General features: G+C 39.7%; 2 protein-coding genes across 2 annotated transcripts in view; both read right to left on the minus strand.

The window, feature by feature from the left end:
* SLC17A8 (solute carrier family 17 member 8) overlaps positions 1 to 1,589 on the minus strand; it is a 29,569-nt gene extending 27,980 nt beyond the window's left edge. Inside the window, exon 1 of the mRNA XM_066634492.1 lies at positions 1,489 to 1,589. Coding sequence (XP_066490589.1) covers positions 1,489 to 1,589 — 101 coding nt within the window. The remainder of the gene's footprint in view (positions 1 to 1,488) is intronic.
* Positions 1,590 to 7,849: 6,260 nt separating this feature from the next.
* SCYL2 (SCY1 like pseudokinase 2) overlaps positions 7,850 to 20,064 on the minus strand; it is a 31,795-nt gene continuing 19,580 nt past the window's right edge. Inside the window, exons 12-18 of the mRNA XM_066634099.1 lie at positions 18,570 to 18,702; positions 17,488 to 17,606; positions 16,382 to 16,482; positions 15,624 to 15,690; positions 15,408 to 15,497; positions 14,600 to 14,719; positions 7,850 to 13,131 (exon numbers count right to left, since the gene is read on the minus strand). Coding sequence (XP_066490196.1) covers positions 12,502 to 13,131; positions 14,600 to 14,719; positions 15,408 to 15,497; positions 15,624 to 15,690; positions 16,382 to 16,482; positions 17,488 to 17,606; positions 18,570 to 18,702 — 1,260 coding nt within the window. The 3' untranslated portion in view covers positions 7,850 to 12,501. The remainder of the gene's footprint in view (positions 13,132 to 14,599; positions 14,720 to 15,407; positions 15,498 to 15,623; positions 15,691 to 16,381; positions 16,483 to 17,487; positions 17,607 to 18,569; positions 18,703 to 20,064) is intronic.

Consider the following 20,064-nt stretch of genomic DNA (forward strand, 5'->3'; position numbering starts at 1 on the left):
GGAGAACATGGAAGTGTGAAGAATCACCAATTGTTTTCCTAATTTCTATGACACATTAGAAAAATGATGCTTATCAAGATGACAAAAGTTTAAAATAAACCTGGAAACCTAATCAATTTTTACACTAAAAATTTGCCCATAGAGAACCCTCAACTAATAATAGAGACAGGTTTTATTTTAAAAGTTCACCCCTTAGCAAAGAGTGTCACCATCATATATACGTATTGAACATCCCTCATTCCACAAAAAACTTCTCCCATGTGGACTTTATTTCTGGCAGTTCCATCTGCCTAACCTACATACATTAGATGAGATATTTTATTTTGTATATGCTTTGTTATTTTGGTATGTTTTAAAGGTTTCTTTTTGGTTATAATTAATTCACCAAGTGATCTTGTAATTCAGTTACATAGATAGAGATGGGATGCTTAGTAAGTGCTTTTTGAATCATTTAAAAAAGGGCCTTCAACAATACGAAAATGATAAGCATCATTTCTAGGAAGTATAAACAATTCATTATGTATAATAGAATATGCTACAGTTCATGTGCATAAGGAATTGTTAACTTTACCATTATATAAAACTGGCTGCTTTGCGGCAATTAATGACACAAACACAAGAGATGTAAACACCAAAATCAATACATTCCTGACTGCTAAAAGAGAAGTTCCACCAATTACCATTAAAAAAATAGATATTTCTGTTGACTTAAAATTAAATTTTGGATAGATTTAAAAAGCGTATTGTTAAGTAGCTTCTCTGTCCTCATACATATGGTTCTTCTCTTGTGAACTGTTAAAATAGATGTCCCTTTAAATGCGTAAATATCTTAAACATACACAATTCAGTTAAACGAAATGGTTAAATGTTTACATTTAAACCAATATGAACTGCCATCATGAGCACAGTTGTACTAAATTAAGTTTCATTAAAATGTAATTGGTAGAGGTGTTCCCCCCCCCCATAAGTCAGGTAGGATTGCAGCTAACTCTTACTGAAGACAATGGGCTTACTTCTGAGTAAGGTAAATAGCATCATTTTCAAACACCTCTACTAATTGGACAATCCACCTAAATGCATTGGACTCTCAAGGAATGCATCCTATCCATGTTGTCACAGATGTAAATTAAGCTCCTTTGTAATTTCAGGAACTCTTATTACATAAGCAACAACTTTAAACAAGATACAGTTATGAAACATCAAATTTTGCATTTAAAAAGAGTTTGCAGTACTTTTTGGACATATTTAGCACTACGTTAATTTTCAGTTATGACCTTTTTCAACTATATGGTTAAAATACTGACTATTTCACAATTCTTGCCAGGCTTGATTTTCATGCCATGCCTTTGTTACTAATGGTGCAGCACCCCACCTTTGCTGCTTATCACACTGCTCCTTGCATCTTCTCTTTCCAAATATCACTTTAAACTTTTTTCTGATTAGCAAAAAGATACAGGTCTGTTTTGGAAGTTCACACCAGACTTTTACCTTTGGAAGTGTCCTAGTGAGTCACTAACTGTATTCTTCACCTCTTCCTTTCCAGGCTTTAAAAATCTCTCTTTTATTGAATAAAACACTTCAAAAGGCATCTTGTCTTCCTTCTTCAATAGATCCCTTAGTTTACCATTTGCTTGCTGTCATAATCTGTCTCCCCCAGACTTTAGCAGTACCTCCCCCTTTTTAAATCCCACGATGGTGGCTGGGCAAACCAGCAGGTATCCGTGATAATCCTCCAAAATGTCAGAGTGAGAATATCAGTGAAGTCTCCCCAGAACTGCCAACAGCTCAAGCAAGATTGCTGCAGCCCTGTTCTGCATCTTTTGTTCCACAGCTGATAATCTTGAAAGAGGCTTGTGCTGAGGCTACACCTGGAGATTGGTAGTGCTGGACCTGGTGTTTCTGCCTGTGTATCTGACTGATGCGCACTATAACTTGCTCATCCTCTCTCTCTGCTTTCTCCCAGCATCTCTCACATATCCTGTGCTAGATGATGCTATAGTAACGAACACAATACCTGCCCCTCTGGCCACTCTAGCTTATTAATAGGATCTCATCCACAGAAAACTTTATTAAACATTTATAAGGTCTCTCTCCCTGTCACAGAATATGGCTGACACAGTTCCATTTTACTGGTCATCCCCCTCTTCTACCTATGGGTCCACTCAGCAAACTCCTCTGGCTACTTAGAAAAGTATCCACCCATTGATGATCATTTGCAATAACCAACATTGCTGGTGCCTCCAAAATACAGTATGGATGCTAAATTGCTCTGATGTGCTGCTATGAGGGTCATCAAGGGCATTACATGCAAATCAGGTGACCTTGGGGTAATGCATTTTTTTTTAAGGAATTGGTGAGGAAGGTTCAAAAACTATTTCTGGATTTGTCAGGCAGAATGTGGCTCTTCTAGGGTCCCAGGACAGGACATAGTCCCAAGACACATAGTGCAGCCATCCTGTGAAGCAAAGAGATCTAAGTCTACCCACTGTCAGGATGAAAGTCCTTCTGAGAACCCCACATATACCACTTTGAATTACATGATGGAAAAAAGGAAGGATGCAAATTTGGGTACTTACTGGTGTTGCAGTAGCTTAATTTTCCAGACTTAATGAATCTGGGCTTTGTGTAAAAAAAAAAAAAAAAAAAGAGTTGGTCAAGAATTGCACTAAATGGCGAAATGTTCTCTGAAGAACAAATAATGGTCACAGCAGAGCTTCTGTTTATAGTTAATGGGCTGAACATGCCCATCTGAAGCAACCCTAGAAAGTTCTAGAAAGAATACTGGCAGAGAATATGGCAACTTTAGATCGGGTTTAGCTATGAAGTCTGAGAAAAGTCATTCAAGGGAGAGACATTCTACATGTGCCTCATTACTATGTCAACATCATATGTTTGGAAAAAGCAAGAAATGGAGGCCTAGGCAGGACTAGGTCTAGTGGTGGCATCAGAAAAGTACTGGTGGGGGGGGGAACAGAAGGGGCAAAGTGCATTTCAGTGTGACATAAGAGTTTTATTCACAGGCTAAATTTCTGATATAAAAATGATGTTATATTTCACATTAGTTTATTATTTCACAGTTCAAGCATCTCAAAATATAATGGATCATTTCCTAACATCTCTGATAAACCAGTTTAAAAACCAATATATCTATAAAATGTTGCTTATTCAGTCCTCCACTAGTCCAGCTCCCTTCCATGCCCTGAATTTCTCTGTCTCCTGCAGACACTGGCTGGTCAGGCAGTTGCCACAACAGAGTGTAGGCAACTGTGGAAGCCTGCTTACCCAGAAAGCCTCTGTCCTCCAAAAGAAAGGTGGAGGAGGTGAAGATCAGAGACAAACAGGTATGGAAGGAATGCTGCATACACTCCTGCACAAAAGGACAGCAAAACTGGCAGCCCAATCCTATGCACATCTACTCAGAAGTAAGTCAAATTCTGGGGGTTTACTCAATGGGATTCAATGGGGTTTACTCCCAGAAAAGTGTGGATAGGATTGGGCTCTGGGTCAGGGAGGAGAGCTGAACTTGGCTTGGAAAGGAACCATCAGCTACCTTCTATTTCCTAAATTTTCTTGCATACCCGTCACCAACAGATGAAAGTGAGCCCATGGGGAATTGCTCTTTGTTAGCATCAATCAATATACTGTATAAAAAAAAAGGACTCACTTGAAGGAAAGGCACTTTTCACATAACTGCAGAGATCCAGCAATGGGGCAGCAAGCTGCTGGTCTAGGGATGCACTTTCTGTCCCTTGTGCCATTCTCTGGACAGGATACAAAAGATAAGCAGAGGCTAAAAGTAACTTAACTGCACATGAAGCCAAGGGAGGCCAGTGATGGCACTCAACTCCATGTCTCCCACTTCCACCCATCAGTTGGTCCACCAGCCTAGTTAAAGTAGCCAAAACCTATCCAAGACCTTCATAGGGTTTCTGGAAGAGAGGTCTTTATTAGTAAACAACTTCATGGAACCATATAGTGGTGGTAGTTTACAAGGAAGTGTCGGCTCTATTGTGGTAACGTTTCATTGCAATCTCTCAATCTTGAATACTCCTTACATTTACCACCTATATTCTGGCAGGATTTCAAGGGGGCAGAGGGTACATCTTTGAGGGTGGAGGCATCTGAACTATGGAATGATCTGCTTTCCCAGGACACTCTGAATCTCTTGTGCAAGCAGTTTGAGTAATCTTGTCAATTTTTGCTCAAGGAGTTAGAGACAGAGGAGGGATAACTTAACAATGAAATTGATACAGCCCAAGAACTTGGATAGCTTAAATAGCTATTTATCAGATAAGAGCATAAGATAAATAGGGCCACAGTATGTTGATGATCAGCAATGCCCCCTCTTCCCCCAACTCTCCCTGTCGGTGATTTATAGGTTTCAATTTGTAATTTTACATTTCCACTCCCATCTTGGTCTGAGCAATTTAGGGAAAATCTTTGTGCCTGTTTTCCCTAATAAAGCAGGTGAGCTGGGAAAAGGGCACACAATTTTCATTAGGAAAATGGGCTTATCCCTCCCCCATGCCCTATGGTTCCAAATCAGGCAGCAGCTGGAGAAGACAACAGGAGTTCTGATCACAGGTTATCATCATCTTGGCTCAAGTGGCAGAATTCTGCACGTATACCACTGCAGAATACGGAAGATGCATTTTGAATGCTCATCAACGTAAAAAAAGTCATGCAAAAAATAATCTGCATATAAGAAAGTAGCACTTCACGGGGAATGCGATTCTATACTAAACTATTGTATCGAAAATGCTTGTTTATTACATGCATGGAGGTTGTGTGGACATGTGAGAGCACTCAAAAATGCAGAACTTCCATCTCCAGTCCACAGTATCACAACTTTTGGTTGTGGTACAGTCTACTACCTTATATGCATAATGTATAGATTTTGATCTTATGCACAAATCTACATTCGGTGAAGTAGTACAAAGTTTTAAACCGATGGTTTATCTACATCTTATTGCATCTCTTAATTTGGTGCCTCTTTTAAAATAATTCTGTGAACTCAATGCTGGTGGAAAAACTATTAACCTAGTCAGGTCTGCTCTCTTGTGGTGAAATGTCTTCATTTTATTTGATACACAACATATAAGACAGCACAGTATAAGGCACACTGCCAGATTGCAGCAGGAAAACAAGAGATTTTATTTTCAATATTTACTACCTGTTATCATAACTGCTCTGGAACTCATTCGTGAAAACACACATGCGTACCCTGGGCAAGCATACAGGATTAACAAAACTTCAGCTGATGGTGTGGCATACTCATCTTCCAAACTGTTGCTAGAGAAAAAGGAAGTCAGTGTCAAAAGATAGCAGGGGTTATTGGGGGGATTAATTAGAATAGCAGGGATGGGGGGGAAGCACGTAAAGCAACAGAGAATAAGAACTAAAATCAAGAAACTGGTGCTACTCTTAGAGCACAAGGAGAGATGCCTCCAGCACTTGCAGGCGAACTAGCAAGGAGACATTGCCTACTTGATGCTGTACCTAGACTGATAACATTAAGAAAAGGGTGTTGTCTGACCATGATCCTCCCCCCGTGTTTTATGTGCAGCATGGCATACATGTTGCTGGGTGCCTTCCAGGAAAGCACAACTCAAGCCAATCCCATGACCTTTGGAATTGAACTGATGGCAAGGAATCTCAGAACCCACAGCCCTAAAAAAAATTTGATATGCTTTTTCTTGGTACCATCCCCCCCCCCCCACTTAAATAAGCTGTCAGTGTTCTGGTCCTGGCACCCACACTTGCAGCAAGATGAGCTGGTGAGCAAAGCAGCAAGCAAAGCAAACTGGGGAAGTGTGCTAAAGGGTCAGTACATGACCCTGCTTTTTCTAAGCTGTAGGTGTGAAACAAGTTTCACCTGTGGGACTAGGTAAAGGGGGAATCACCTGGGTCTCTGAATTTCCTATTTTTGGAAATCTGGTGGACTTATTAATTGAATTCCATCTTAGGCTGCAGTCCTATCCACACTTACCTGGGAGTAAGCTGGGAATTGGCTATCATGAGACTTTCATCTGAGTAGATGCATAGGATTGGGCTCTTACTCTCAAATATTCTATCAACCATGTAAAGGGAAAGATATCACTTTTTGGTCTGCTCTTCTAGAGAAGTAGATCCATTTGTCTAATTTACAAGACACCATATTTAGATTTTAAATTAAAACAGATTTGATAATGTTCATCAAACAACCTCAAGAACCCAAGGGCAGGTTCATTTAAAATAGGGATTCTTAACTTGGGGGTATCCATAGCCCTTGGAGATATGGAAACCAAATGATGGGGGTACTCAATCTGTGAACAATTAAAAAATATATTAATTATCAATATGTATTGAGGCGCTTAGTTCCTAGTTATCTAATTGTAATGCAAAATACAGCTATTGACATCTTTTGAAGTCATACTGGTACCTAATAGTGATGGTGATGATTTCAACAGTCTGGCAAAGAGGTATGGGGACATACTGAGTAATCCATTGGGGGTCTGTATCATAAAAAAAGGTTATGAACACCTGATTTAAAATAACGAATCCTAATTAGACATAGGAGAATGCCAAGTAGGATAATTGAGAATCTACTAGAAATATAAGCACAAACCTCAACTTTCAGTTAGCTTTCTTTCAGTATTCAGCTACATATTTATTTCGTATCCATTAATTATGTTCTTATAGTCTACTTTTACATTCATCATTATGTGCAGGAATTACTAATGGCAAAAGTCTCAGGAGCAAAGGGCACTTTCTCTTCGCTACTCTACTGGTAAAACTTATCTTACACACCTTCAGGCAGGGGCTGCCAAACTCTGGCCTGTGGGCCAGATCTGGTGTGCCAGAGTAATTATTCTGGGTGCAGCCTGGTGGTGGCAAAGCCTTACTGTTCCATTGTGCAGCCAGCAATTTTGGCTCCCAAAAGTTGCCAATCCTTACTCAGGGGAGCTGCTTGCCCAGGGACACAGAGCCTTCTGGGTGATTTCTCAGGGAAGCAGCTCCCTGGTACAAGGATCAGCAACATTCAGGTGCAAAAACTACTGGCTGTATAGTGGAATGGTAAGATTTTGCCACTTCCATGCTGCACCCAGAATAATTATGCTGGCCACCATGGGTTGCAGTTTAGTTATAGTTGGCAACCTTCAGTCTCGAAAGACTATGGTATCGCGCTCTGAAAGGTGGTTCTGGAACAGCGTCTAGTGTGGCTGAAAAGGCCGATTCGGGAGTGACAATCCCTTCCACACTGGGAGCAAGTGCAGACTGTCCCTGGTCTGTCTCCCTGGCTATGGGCCTTCCTTCTTTGCCTCTTAGCCTCAGACTGTTGGCCAAGTGTCTCTTCAAACTGGGAAAGGCCATGTTGCACAGCCTGCCTCCAAGCGGGCCGCTCAGAGGCCAGGGTTTCCCACTTGTTGAGGTCCACTCCTAAGGCCTTCAGATCCCTCTTGCAGATGTCCTTGTATCGCAGCTGTGGTCTACCTGTAGGGCGCTTTCCTTGCACAAGTTCTCCATAGAGGAGATCCTTTCGGATCCGGCCATCATCCATTCTCACAACATGACTGAGCCAACGCAGGCGTCTGTTTCAGTAGTACATACATGCTAGGGATTCCAGCACGTTCCAGGACTGTGTTGTTTGGAACTTTGTCCTGCCAGGTGATGCCGAGAATACGTCGGAGGCAGCGCATGTGGAAAGCATTCAGTTTCCTCTCCTGTTGTGAGTGAAGAGTCCATGACTCGCTGCAGTACAGAAGTGTACTCAGGACGCAAGCTTGCATCCTGAGTTGCAGTTTGGTGGCCCTGCAATTACGAGCATTCACAACTTGGAAGACATTTCACTCACTTGAAAGACTGAAAATATGAAACATTTGTTTATTTCAATAAAGCAACATTGTTCAGGGTTTCAAAACTACACAAATTTTTCATTCACAGTACAAAGTGGTAGGAATTTCTTGTAACCATCACTGTACATTTTAAGTATTACCGATCTTAGAAGTTGATATAAGAATAGATTTGTTTTCAAGAGCCATAAAGTTTAATAAACCAAAAGAGAATGCCATGCTCCAACCATTCTGCCAATCATGAACCACAGCAACACTAGAGTAACATCATCACCACTTAACTCACAAGAATGCCTTACAGTCTAAACATTAAAAAATGCCACTAAGGAAAGTCTGTACAATCAGATATTAAATATTTTGTATCAGGCCTGAGTTCAATGCATATAAAGTCATTTTGATAGTTTCCAGCTTGGGAGACCTATACAATGCTCAGAAATGCCCAAAATTTTTACCTTTTCAAGGAAATCTGTTTCTTACTTCTGTATAGACTCATTCATTTTAAAGATTAAAATGCAAACTCAGAATTGAAAACCAGAAAACTGTAGGGCTAACAATCCAGATTAACAATTTCTATTTGAATGCAGATTGCCACAACAAATCTAGAGCATCTGAGATTTCAAGATAACAAAATCCCCAATCAATTACAGTGTAAAAGTCAGTATATATTACATTGTCAAAAAAAGGCAAAAGGTAACATACATTTGTTTTTGAAGATTAAGGTTTTTTATTCATCAAAGTGCTAAAAAATCCAACTAAATTCAGATAATCCCAAAGTCTGTTTTGGAACATTACATGACCAGGAGTAGAGCAGCGATTGTTTACTTTCAAATGCTATCCATCTCATGTTTGTTCAATAAGGCTTGACCTATCCATAGTATACAACGATGCAAATATTTTTCCTGTGGTTATTGGCTTGTGGAAAACTTTAAGATGATCATCACAAATCAACATACTCACTGAAATAATCAATTCACTAATATCCAGTGGTGATATTGCTTGCCAATTTTATTTTTTAATGAAGAGCCAATGTAAATAATTTTTTAAAAGGAGAACAGCCATAGAGGCAACAAATATTACTGAACTATTAATTTGAGAGTGAATTTCACAGATACTGGCTTGTGGAAAAATGAAGATGTCCATATACTACAACTTTGTTCTATATCCACAGCTCAAATATGTTTCAAGTTACATGAAAATCCCCAATAAAAAATGCCCCTTCCTCAAATGATGGTACTTTCAACCTCCTCTAGGGTGGGAACTGTTCCAAAGTGAGACACGGAGGAAGCGACTGATTCTCCATAGGCCACTCAGCTCCTTTGCTTTTTGTAGGGAAGCAACAACTGCAGCAAATAACCCTTTCCTCTTGCTACCTTTTAAACAAGGATCACCAGGATTCTGCTTAGACAATAAGCTAGGAAGAATACTCCTTTCAACAGCTCTGCCCTCCAACTAGGGGCTTTATGGTCCTTTCCCATCTAATCTAACATTTCAATGTAAGCTGAGCAAATGTGTTTGTATTTCACTGGGGATCTAAACAGTCTCAAAAAGGTTTTAAATCTCTTGCATCCATTTTCCATCGAGCTTAAGAATTTTTATGTTCTTAGGTATCTGGGAAGCTAAAGTTGAGAATGAGGAATTAGAGCTCATCACCATAAAAATCATGCATTTTGAAAGTCAGGATAAGTGTACACTAAAGAACTGTCGTTTTCACATGTTTATAGTATGCCTTTCCCTCTGTTTCACACTAAAAGTATTTTGAACCATCACACTTGCGCTAGAGGCACCTTTCAAGTGTCTTAGGACACTTAGGGATCCTCATCCCTAGCTCTAGCACTGAGCTCCAGCACCAGTGCTAGGTGTCATAAATGTGTAATAAAGCACGTTTACAGCACCATTGGAGGAAGAAGTGCCTGTGCCAGGCCAGTGCTGGAAGGTCACCTGCCAGTGGTGAGTAGCACCACCAGCAGTGGTGGCTGTTTGAGACAGACAGAGGAGTTCCAGGGAGGGAGCCAGAGAGGGAAGGGGTGGTACCAGCAGAGGCCTCCTTCGCCAGACCCTATCAGCCTGACATGGAGGTTCTCAAGCCTGCACTGGCAAAATAGCGGATAAAAAAATAAACTCTAAAGGAAATTTAGTCTGACTAGATCAATTGAAATACACAATCTTTACTTAAATAATTGGCAACCTCATAGGAACCCAAGAGAAAACATCCCTGTCAGAAGAGCAATGAAACTTGCCCTTGCTAAATTCTCTTGTTCTTTATTATCTTCGAAGGAATAAATATACTCAACATTTTTTCTTCTCTGGTATCTTTTGAAAGCTAATTGCTTTGCAGTTAAAAACAGCAAGGGACAGAATTATTAAAGTAGCCTTGTAATAAGGTGCTTCACAAAACTCTTATGTAGAATAGGCGTGAACCTCTCCCCAATTATAGGGTGTCTTCCGCTTACAGCCTTAGATTGAATCCAATTTCACTATTTAAAAATATTGCAGACAGGACTGGCATTGCTTTAATTAGGATGAAGGACCTGTAGTAATGTGGCACTAAAGTACAGACTGTTCTAAACGAAACTCTTCTTGATAATGAAACTCACTCTCACTGAGATTATCAAAACTAGAATGCTACAAAACACTGCATGAGTGTTGGGAACATAAGTCATGTTATTTTGGTTCAAGGCAATCGCTAGGTGTGGGTGTGTGACTTTATAATACACACCATAGTTGATTTTATTAAAAATAGAAGCTTGCTTTCCACATAATGCAAGGAACTTTTCTGTACCTCATTTGATTTGTCTTTTTTTAAAAAGCTTAACATTAGCTTAACATCTATGTTATAAATGGGAAATTAAAATGTTAAGAAACCTGGAGACCATACAACAAATTGACTGTACACCTTAACACATTTAATAGTCATAATTTTACACACAAAACTGTGTAACTAATTAAGCATAGTTCAATAAGAGTATCAACAGCACATAAACACAAGTTTGTGTGGGTTTTTTAAACACAATTTTGTCACTGGTCCCAGAAATACAAAATAAAAGTACTAAGGCAGCAGCTATAATACAAAGTTCTTAAAAGATGCATTTAGCATTATTACTGCTTAAAACTGGAAATATAATTTAACAAAATACAACTCACATTTACAGCATAAGGCCCTTTGGTTTCTTAAGCAGCAAACGGAAACAAGTGAATCAGTGAAAGACTTTGAAAAATAAAGTGTGTAGGCTTTCTATAAAAAAGGTAACTAATTATTTCTTTCTCAAAATAGCCAGCTATAGTCCAGTGTTCAGTAAGAAACGTTCCAAAATTTATCAGAAAGGAACAGTTAAAGCCCAGTAGAAATAGCTGACTAGAAATTCTATGACAGGAAATCTGAATGTCCCTCTCCAGCTAAGCAGGAGACACTGCCGCTTCCTGTTTGAGGAAACCGTTTCAATTAGGAGCGATACTTCGAGACAGAAGCAAAACTGTCATTCATTGCAAACCTGCCATTATACTAGGCTTTCAGATGACTCTAGAAAGTATGGAGAAAGTGATTTGGCCTAAATTAAACAACCTGTCTTAACAGATTGCTCCATATATTACTTTGTAATTTCATTTAATTTAAATAAATCTATTGGAGTATATGGCATATACAGAATTTGAATCTATGACATGTATAAGTAGACTGAAACTCTTAGTTTTGTCTTAGAAGTACACAGAAGCTTTAAGTTAAATTCCAAACTCATTCCAAACTATTAGGCCAAAAACTGAGTGTGATGGAAGTAACTCAAATTCTGGGGTGAACAAGTTTGTTTCAAGAATGATCTGAAACACATTTTTGTCCATTAATTTGCACTTGATAATTTTAGTGGCCAGATATTAAGGACAAACATAAGCATGATTAAGTTACCTTATGTACCTTTAAGTAGGACTTCACAGATCAAAGTAACAATGTGGCTCCTATTGTCCAGGTTGACATTTTGGCAGTTTGAATCAACAGGCAAGTTATATAAATATTACCACATAAACCACAACTTTTCTGTTGACTCAAAGAACACCTCTCTGTTGGAACGATAGCACTCCAATTCAACTTACCTTATTCTCCACTGTCAGGGAGAATCTATGTGCTGTATTAATTTACAGATAGAGTTTTCAGAACTTCTCAGTCTTACAGATTTACAGAAAATTCCATACTAATGCTTGCATCCAACTATAACCCATCTTATTCAAGCTGTATTTATAATTTAATATCATACCAAATTCAGACAATACAAGATCAACAAGAGATCAGAGTTTAGCACACATTTCAGTCTTGTGTATTTGTTGGACCCAGCAGCATATCAGCCATTACAACCTATCACCTTATGCTTATTTGTAAGATGGGTGTTTAACTGAAGAATTACACAGTGGTAAGAAGACAAATTCCTGAAGTAGTGAGGTATGCTGTTCCTAACTTTTCATAACTGTTATCTGTACTGTTGGAGCCTGATCTCAAAACTGTGAAATTAAGGTACAGAGATCGCTTGATGCCTAAGAAAATTAAATGCATAGGCAAATAAAGTGTAGTATTAAGTCATTCTGGAAATAGCTGTTCTCTTGTCCATTTTGCTAGATGAAGTTTCTTCAAATCAGCTTTTACCAAACATAAAGAGATGTTAAATCAATATGCCCACAATTAAGACTATTACCCAAAAAGGTCTTTTAAGTCATTGCTAGCTGAGCTGCTGCTTGTCATGTTGGTTGGTTGTGTAAAGTTCTGAGGATTAAAGAAAGGATTTCCCTGTAAACCAAAACCAGGTTGTCCTATTACATTCATCTGTGTTCCCAAAACAGAACTGCTGGAACCCTGTGGTGGTACAAACTGATTAAGCCACTGGTTTGTTTTCTGCTGCGACAATTGATTCATACTAACTTTGGGTTTTTGAGGCCCAAATAGGCTATCTAAAGCAGACATATCTGGTGGCCTGCCTTGCTGTGCTGGCTGTGAAACTGCAGCTGTAGTACTCATAGGGTTATATGCTGCCATGTTGGCTGCAGGCAACATATTCATGTTGGCCATTCCAGTGATACCAGCATTACTGAAGAAATTCTGGCTTGTGGTACCAACTCCCATGCTGAATCCAGAAGGCTGAAATCCCACATTAGCATTTAATCCATTTCTCTTAGTGCTCTCAACAGGCGATGAAAACCCCATTCCAATACCCATGGATGGAACTGAAGAAAAGCTAGTTGAAGCAGGAACTTTAGGTTTGTTGTTCGATTGGCTGGTCAATGACACCATGTTATCTCTCAAGGTATCTGTCAAGTCCTTTGTCTGAAAAATGAAAAACTGTAGTTAAAATACTTTGCAACATGTAATTACTATTAATTTTAACTGACAAATGCAACACAGCAAGCCCATTTTAGACAGTAGGAATGCTGCCTTATTCAGCAACCCAAGAGTAAGTTTACAAAGCCAATGTAAGTAACTCCACAACCCCATCCCATCTCTTCAGCTACTGTTTTAAATATGTTTTACAACTGCAAAACATTTGTATCATTTGCTGTTTGCATACTTGCAGCACTGAAGCTGCAGAAAGCAACAAAATAAACCACTGAAACTAGAACCAGAAACTGTCACCTGAGAACAGGGGGCCTCACATCCCTTTCTACAATAAGGAAAGTGGGCCAGGTGGCACTTAAGTGAAATGAGCAGCCACAGGGAACCACTTTAAAAAAGCAAACTTGAGAGAATATAACAGGGAAAAGGACTACTGTGATACGAGATCTTTCCCAACATGAATTTCATTAGAAATGAAAAATCTACAAGGTATACTTATAAAGAAAAACAAAGCAAGTCATCTCAACTTAACAGTTTGTAAAGTAGTTTATATGTGAGGGCCTCACTATTTATTTCAAAGGTTTATATCCCACCTCACTGTCACAAAATCTAACTATACATTGTGGGCGATGCACAGCTGGCTGTCATCATCACATTCATCATTTCTCTGAGGCCAATGAATTGGAGTAGGGGCAGGGAAATGCTGAAAACAATGCCCTGTCACATAGCATTACTAGTGATATGGATGGCAGGGACAGGTATGAGGGAGACTGAGTGCCTACTCCAGTCAGGTGCTCCCTGCATTGCATGATTAGGTCTGAAGTTGGTAGCATTAAAAATGTGTTTATTTAGTCCAGGGGTCTCCAAACCCTGGCCCGGGGGCCAGATGCGGTCTGAAGCGAGTCTCTATCCAGCCTGCGGCCAGCCTCTTGTCCTCTGAAAGCCTCTGGCCCACTCGACTGTACATGACCAGAGCTGTGCTCTGATTGCATCTGAAGGGTGTTCTGAGGGCCGGAGAGGCTGAGTGAACGAGCCCACTCATTCATTTATTCATTCACCTAAGTTCCATCTCTAATTTATTTATTTAAATTTATTTAAATTTTTTCAGGCCCTCAGCACTACGCCAGATATTTCATGTGGTCCTCTGGCCAAAACGTTTGGAGACCCCTGATTTGGTCTATACAGTTTGGCCATGTAAGTATAATATAGTAACCCAAGATTGCTTCAATTTTAAAGCTCGTTCTTCTGTTAAGTGTTTTCTGAGGAATCTGCTACAACTGTACAAAACCACTATTTAAACATGTTTTCAGTTTCTGCATCTGCAACCAAACAACTACTTTGGATGCTATAAGCACTGCAAATTAAAGGATTTCATATATACCAGGATAGGACATATTCTTTAGTGATCAGCTCCTGTAAGACCAAAGATTGTCATGAAGAACTATATTATGACTTTGCATACCTGTTTGACTGGAAGAGTAATTGTGTGAGGCTGAGGTTTCAGTGGCTGTTGGTTTTTCAGTTTTTGGGCTTGTTCTCGTTCTTTTGCTAACTTTTGCTTCTCTTCAAGCGTAAGAGATCCCTTTGAAAAGAAGAAACCGATCAAAATATATAAACTATATATATTTTACCAGATGTGACCTCTACACATCTAGTCTCTCCCCCTTTTCCCCATTTTTCTCCCTCCCCCCTCCCTCCCACCCTCTCTCTCACACTCACTCTCTCTCTCTTTTTAAATACAATTTCTGAACTCAAGTAGGCCCTAGTTGCCAGGACCAACCAGGAGAATAGCAAACCTTTCAGTAAGGCTTGAAGAGAGCTTTAACTACAATATATTTCCACTTATATCTCCAAATAAGCTGGAGGAACCTGGATGTAAATTGTCCAGATCAGGGGTGCTCAATAGGTGGATCGCGATCTACCGGTAGATCGTGAGGCAAAATGAGTAGATTGCGGAGCCCTGTCTCTCCAAACTGTTAATATGTCAGTTTCGTCTAGTGACTAGAAGACATATTTAGCTGACACTAAACTGACACTGAAACTGACACTTTAGCTGCTCTTCAGGCATGCAGCAACAAAACTGACGAAACTGACTAGACTCCAGCAGGGGCTCCATACATTAAAGGGGGTGTCTGTCAGACGCTTCCTTCCCCCCGGTAGATCTCCGGGCCTTGCTGGGTTTCAAAGTAGCTCTCGAGCCAAAAAAGTGTGAGCACCTCTGGTCCAGATTCTTGTATTATACACAACAACTTCAGATATTAAAGGCTCACCTTTCTCTGATGTGACAACAGTCCATTTTCTTTACAGTCAGAACCGCCGGTTAAGATCTCAGTCCCTAGTTTGGTAAACACTTTGTCAATCTGTTCAAATTAACACATGTTTAATTGATAATGAACCTTTCCTCTAAGAAAAAGTTAGATCAACTATTCAATAAAATTGAAAACTGAAATTTCACAGTAGTTAATCTAATAAAAGACACTTCTTACCTGATTGCCTGTATTATTGGCTTTTGTTTCTTCAGATATGTTCATTTGATTTGTTATATCCAAAGATCTGTAGAGCAAAAACACAACTATTGTACTGTATTTAGTAAACAGTAAATAGTTTCAGCCTTGAAGTCAATCCAACAAATAAATACAAGCTGCATACTCAAGTCTCACTATGATAAATTGGATAAAAATGGCTGTAATTAGTTTCTTTCCATGCTGCCCCCCCCCCAATAATTCTTATCTGAGAAGAAGTTTATGTCAGATCAGTTTGAACATGAAAAACCCAGATACAAACTTCTGCTCAGCTATCAAAGGCCAGTGACTGGCATGAACAAATCACTGTCTCTCAATTGAACCTATTACACAGGGTTGTTCTGTGTCCTGAAATGCTGTCCTGAACTCCTAGAGGGAAAGTGGGATACAAATAACCAAATCAGTATATATAATCAAATCATGATTCTTCAAGTAGTTTTGTTGGCAAGGCTTTTGACAATTTCCCATCTGGTCTTATTATCTTGGGGCTGCATTGCATCTGTATCGGAACTGGAAAGTTGGGAAGGATTGGGCTGTTTTGTATAATAAAAACCATACTATAATGCTTATAACTGAGAAGATAGACATCTATAGCAGTATTACACAATTAAGGAACAGGTGAATCTTTACCACAATGTTAAAAATTTCCAAGGTGTAAAGAAAATTATTAAAGTATAAAGACAGTAAAATGTTGTCCACTGTGAAAAACTATGCACACTTACTTTTGCTGTTCTTGCATAACATGAATTTGTTCAAGCTTGGTCTTATGCTCAACTTCTAATTTACTTAGCATCTCTTTTATGACTGAAATGAAGGAATTAAACTAGAAGAGAAAGATTTTATAACAGGATAATAGTTTAAGAGAAACAGTTGTCTAATTTTAAACAAGTATAGTAAAATCAGCACAGGTGTGAAACGGGTTGACAAATTTTTAACCAAATATGCTGGTTTAAAAGTTTTTACAAGTCTGTCTCTGAAGCCCTCCCCACAACAGGACTCTCCTCACAAACAGGAATTTCTCTGGGGTGCTGTTCCACCCTCTTTCCTTCTGAGGGTCAACAAAGAATGGAAATTTCTTTCTAGGCAGGGCCATTGTGAATAAGAACAGACAATGAAGCAGCACTACAGTGGGAGCCCTACTCAATAAGTGAGGGAAGTGGCTAGAAAGTGAACAGCCAACTTGTTGACCAACACTTCATAAAGCAAAGCTCAGGCTTCAATCTTATACACACTGCCCTGAAAGTAAGCCCTACTGAGCACCATGGAACTTACTTCTGAGTAGACATTCATAGGCTTGTGCTATTACTTAAATAGCGTGTCTGCCTAATGATCTTGCCTTATCCTAACTAGCATATGCAAATAAGCCAGAATACAACCCAACTTCAGATCCTGGTTTAACCTGCAAACTTTGTTTAGAACAAGGTACAATCAATTCAGAGATCAAGACAGATCCTGGCTTATTCTAACTGGAGGAAGAATCATCCCTTTTTCATACACAAAGGGGGGGAAAGCATGTGCATCCAAGGCTAGAAGCCATTTAAAAACACCAGGATTCAATCCAGGCTCCAGATAACATTTGAACTGAATGAAAGTTTAAAATCCAGAAAAAAATTAGGTTTGTAAAAATGGAACAATGAGAAGAAACATTGTTCTTTATATATTTGCAACAAATACCAGCAATTTATTCTATCTCATAGTGGGATCCAAGGAAACAACCTGTATTCCTGTTTCCAGCTTCAGTCCTAAGCAAGCTACCTTGCTTCAGATCAGGGGTCTGATAGGTAAACATGCTTGTAACTGGGGTAGAATATTAAAATAGAGATTTTACCTGATTGAGATTAAGATTGTTCTCAATGCTAAGAGGAATCAAATGTGGTAGCACCTTTCCTGCAAGTTGCTCTTTTGTAATTCCAAGCTTCTTGTGACTAAATGTACATTTATAAATACCTGTTGTGAAACATTAACACATGACCACTTAGCTACAAATATTACCATTACCAAGTTATCATTATAGTATATATTCCTGTAAAAACAAAACTAGTTTCAAAAGGGAATCTGCTCTCTTCCTCCCCAGTTTTCAGCTTATATAAATAGCATGAAATTCAAGTACATAAGCACTTGACGTCAATGGGGATTCCAATATCAAGGCAAGAATTAAGCTGGCACATGATTACAAGGACATTTCAGAGTGAGATGGCAAAGAAAGGGCAATTAACAAAAACACAAAATTTATTGGATATATCATCCAGGAAAGTCGCATCTCAAGTGAGATGATGTGGGTACTTATAAGGACAGGTGGGGCCTCCATATCCACATATTATCTATCGGATCTGGCACAAAGCGGGTTCCCCTGAATCCAACCTGAACCCTCCAAAGCTATGCTCTGGTTACCTCCGGAGGGCTTTCTGAAGCCCACAGAGTCCATGTGCGTCCACCCACAGTCTCTGGAGGCTTCAGAATGGCTGTTATGGCCAAAACATGCTACTTCCGGTTTCTCAAGGAAAACCGGAACTGACCTTTTATGCTTTTTAAGGCATTCTGAGGCCCAAGGAGGGCCAACCTATGTGCAGCTTTTCTTTCATCTTACAAAAGATGCAAGTGCTAGAGATTCCTTGCTAGGCTGCATAAAACTATCAAAACATTTGAATAGTTATGATTTTGCATTTCTCTTGCGATGGAGTAAAAAACCAAAGAAACCAATTATTTCTGCAATAGTGGACACCAATATAAACTTGAAGAAAGGCCATCGGAGTATATTGAGACGTTAATAAATTGTGGTAGATATCAGAGTCAAGAATTAGCAGACGCTCATTACCGCTGATGAAATCAAACACCACCAAATGACGTAAAGGTTACCACCACAAAGAGAGGCTACTTGAATAGTACAACAAACAAAAAAGTCATTGTTACCTAGAATTCCCATTAGGACTGCAGGTTCCTTGGAAGGAATTTGTTGCAAAAAAGGCAGGATATCATCAAACACAAACCATTTGTCCAAGTATTCCAAAATTTTTCCCAGGCAAACTAAGGAATTTACCCGAACCTAAAATAAAAAGAAAATCCACTATGCTGTTATGAAAATAGTAATGAGACTATTTTTTTGAGCAAGAATCTGCCTGTCCTTTATCGGGGTTTAACATTTCAGTACATGCAACTGTGATGTCCTAAGCTTGGTTTGTGAATTCAGGCTGCTGGCATACAACACTGAACCAGGTAGGGATGATCAAGGAGAAGTAACATACTCTCTCTACTTGCATACATCCTGCTCCCTAAATCTTACTCTGTTTTTACTTCAGCAGTGGGTGAAGATTTTACTATGTGAGAGTTTGTGATAGAAATTTTTTTTTAATAGCTCTGATCATCAGTTACTTTAGCCTAAACAAGTCTTTATGTACGTACATCAAGAACTCTTAATCAGTGAAGCAGCTGTGTTAATTTCAACAACCTACAGAGCTTTTCAGACGGGGGCATCGCCCTCTTTGCCCTTAAGGGGTGGGGGCAGTCAGGAGGCAGGGAGGAGGCAGCAGCGCAATCCCCAGGATCGCGCCACTTAGGGGGCTGCAGGGGCTTGGTTATGAACATAAGAACAGCCCCACTGGATCAGGCCATAGGCCCATCTAGTCCAGCTTCCTGTATCTCACAGCAGCCCACCAAATGCCCCAGGGAGCACACCAGGTAACAAGAGACCTCATTCTGGCACCCTCCCTTGCATCTGGCATTCTGACATAACGCATTTCTAAAATCAGGAGGTTGCGCATACACATCATGGCTTGTACCCCATAATGGATTTTTCCTCCAGAAACTTGTCCAATCCCATTTTAAAGGCGTCCAGGCCAGACACCATCACCACATCCTGTGGCAAGGAGTTCCACAGACCAACCACACGCTGAGTAAAGAAATATTTTCTTTTGTCTGTCCTAACTCTCCCAACACTCAATTTTAGCGGATGTCCCCTGGTTCTGGTGTTATGTGAGAGTGTAAAGAGCATCTCTCTATCCACTCTGTCCATCCCCTGCATAATTTCGTATGTCTCAATCATGTACAGGCGTCTCTTTTCTAGGATGAAGAGGCCCAAACGCCGTAGCCTTTCCTCATAAAGAAGGTGCCCCAGCCCCGTAATCATCTTAGTTGCTCTCTTTTGCACCTTTTCCATTTCCACTATGTCTTTTTTGAGATGCAAGACCAGAACTGGACACAATACTCCAGGTGTGGCCTTACCATAGATTTGCACAACGGCATTGTAATATTAGCCGTTTTGTTCTCAATACCTTTTCTAATGATCCCAAGCACAGAATTGGCCTTCTTCACTGCCGCCGCACATTGGGTCGACACTTTCATCGACCTGTCCACCACCACCCCAAGATCTCTCTCCTGATCTGTCACAGACAGCTCAGAACCCATCAGC

Source organism: Tiliqua scincoides, chromosome 7 (genome assembly GCF_035046505.1).
Source record: "Tiliqua scincoides isolate rTilSci1 chromosome 7, rTilSci1.hap2, whole genome shotgun sequence".
Classification (NCBI taxonomy): Eukaryota; Metazoa; Chordata; class Lepidosauria; order Squamata; family Scincidae; genus Tiliqua; species Tiliqua scincoides.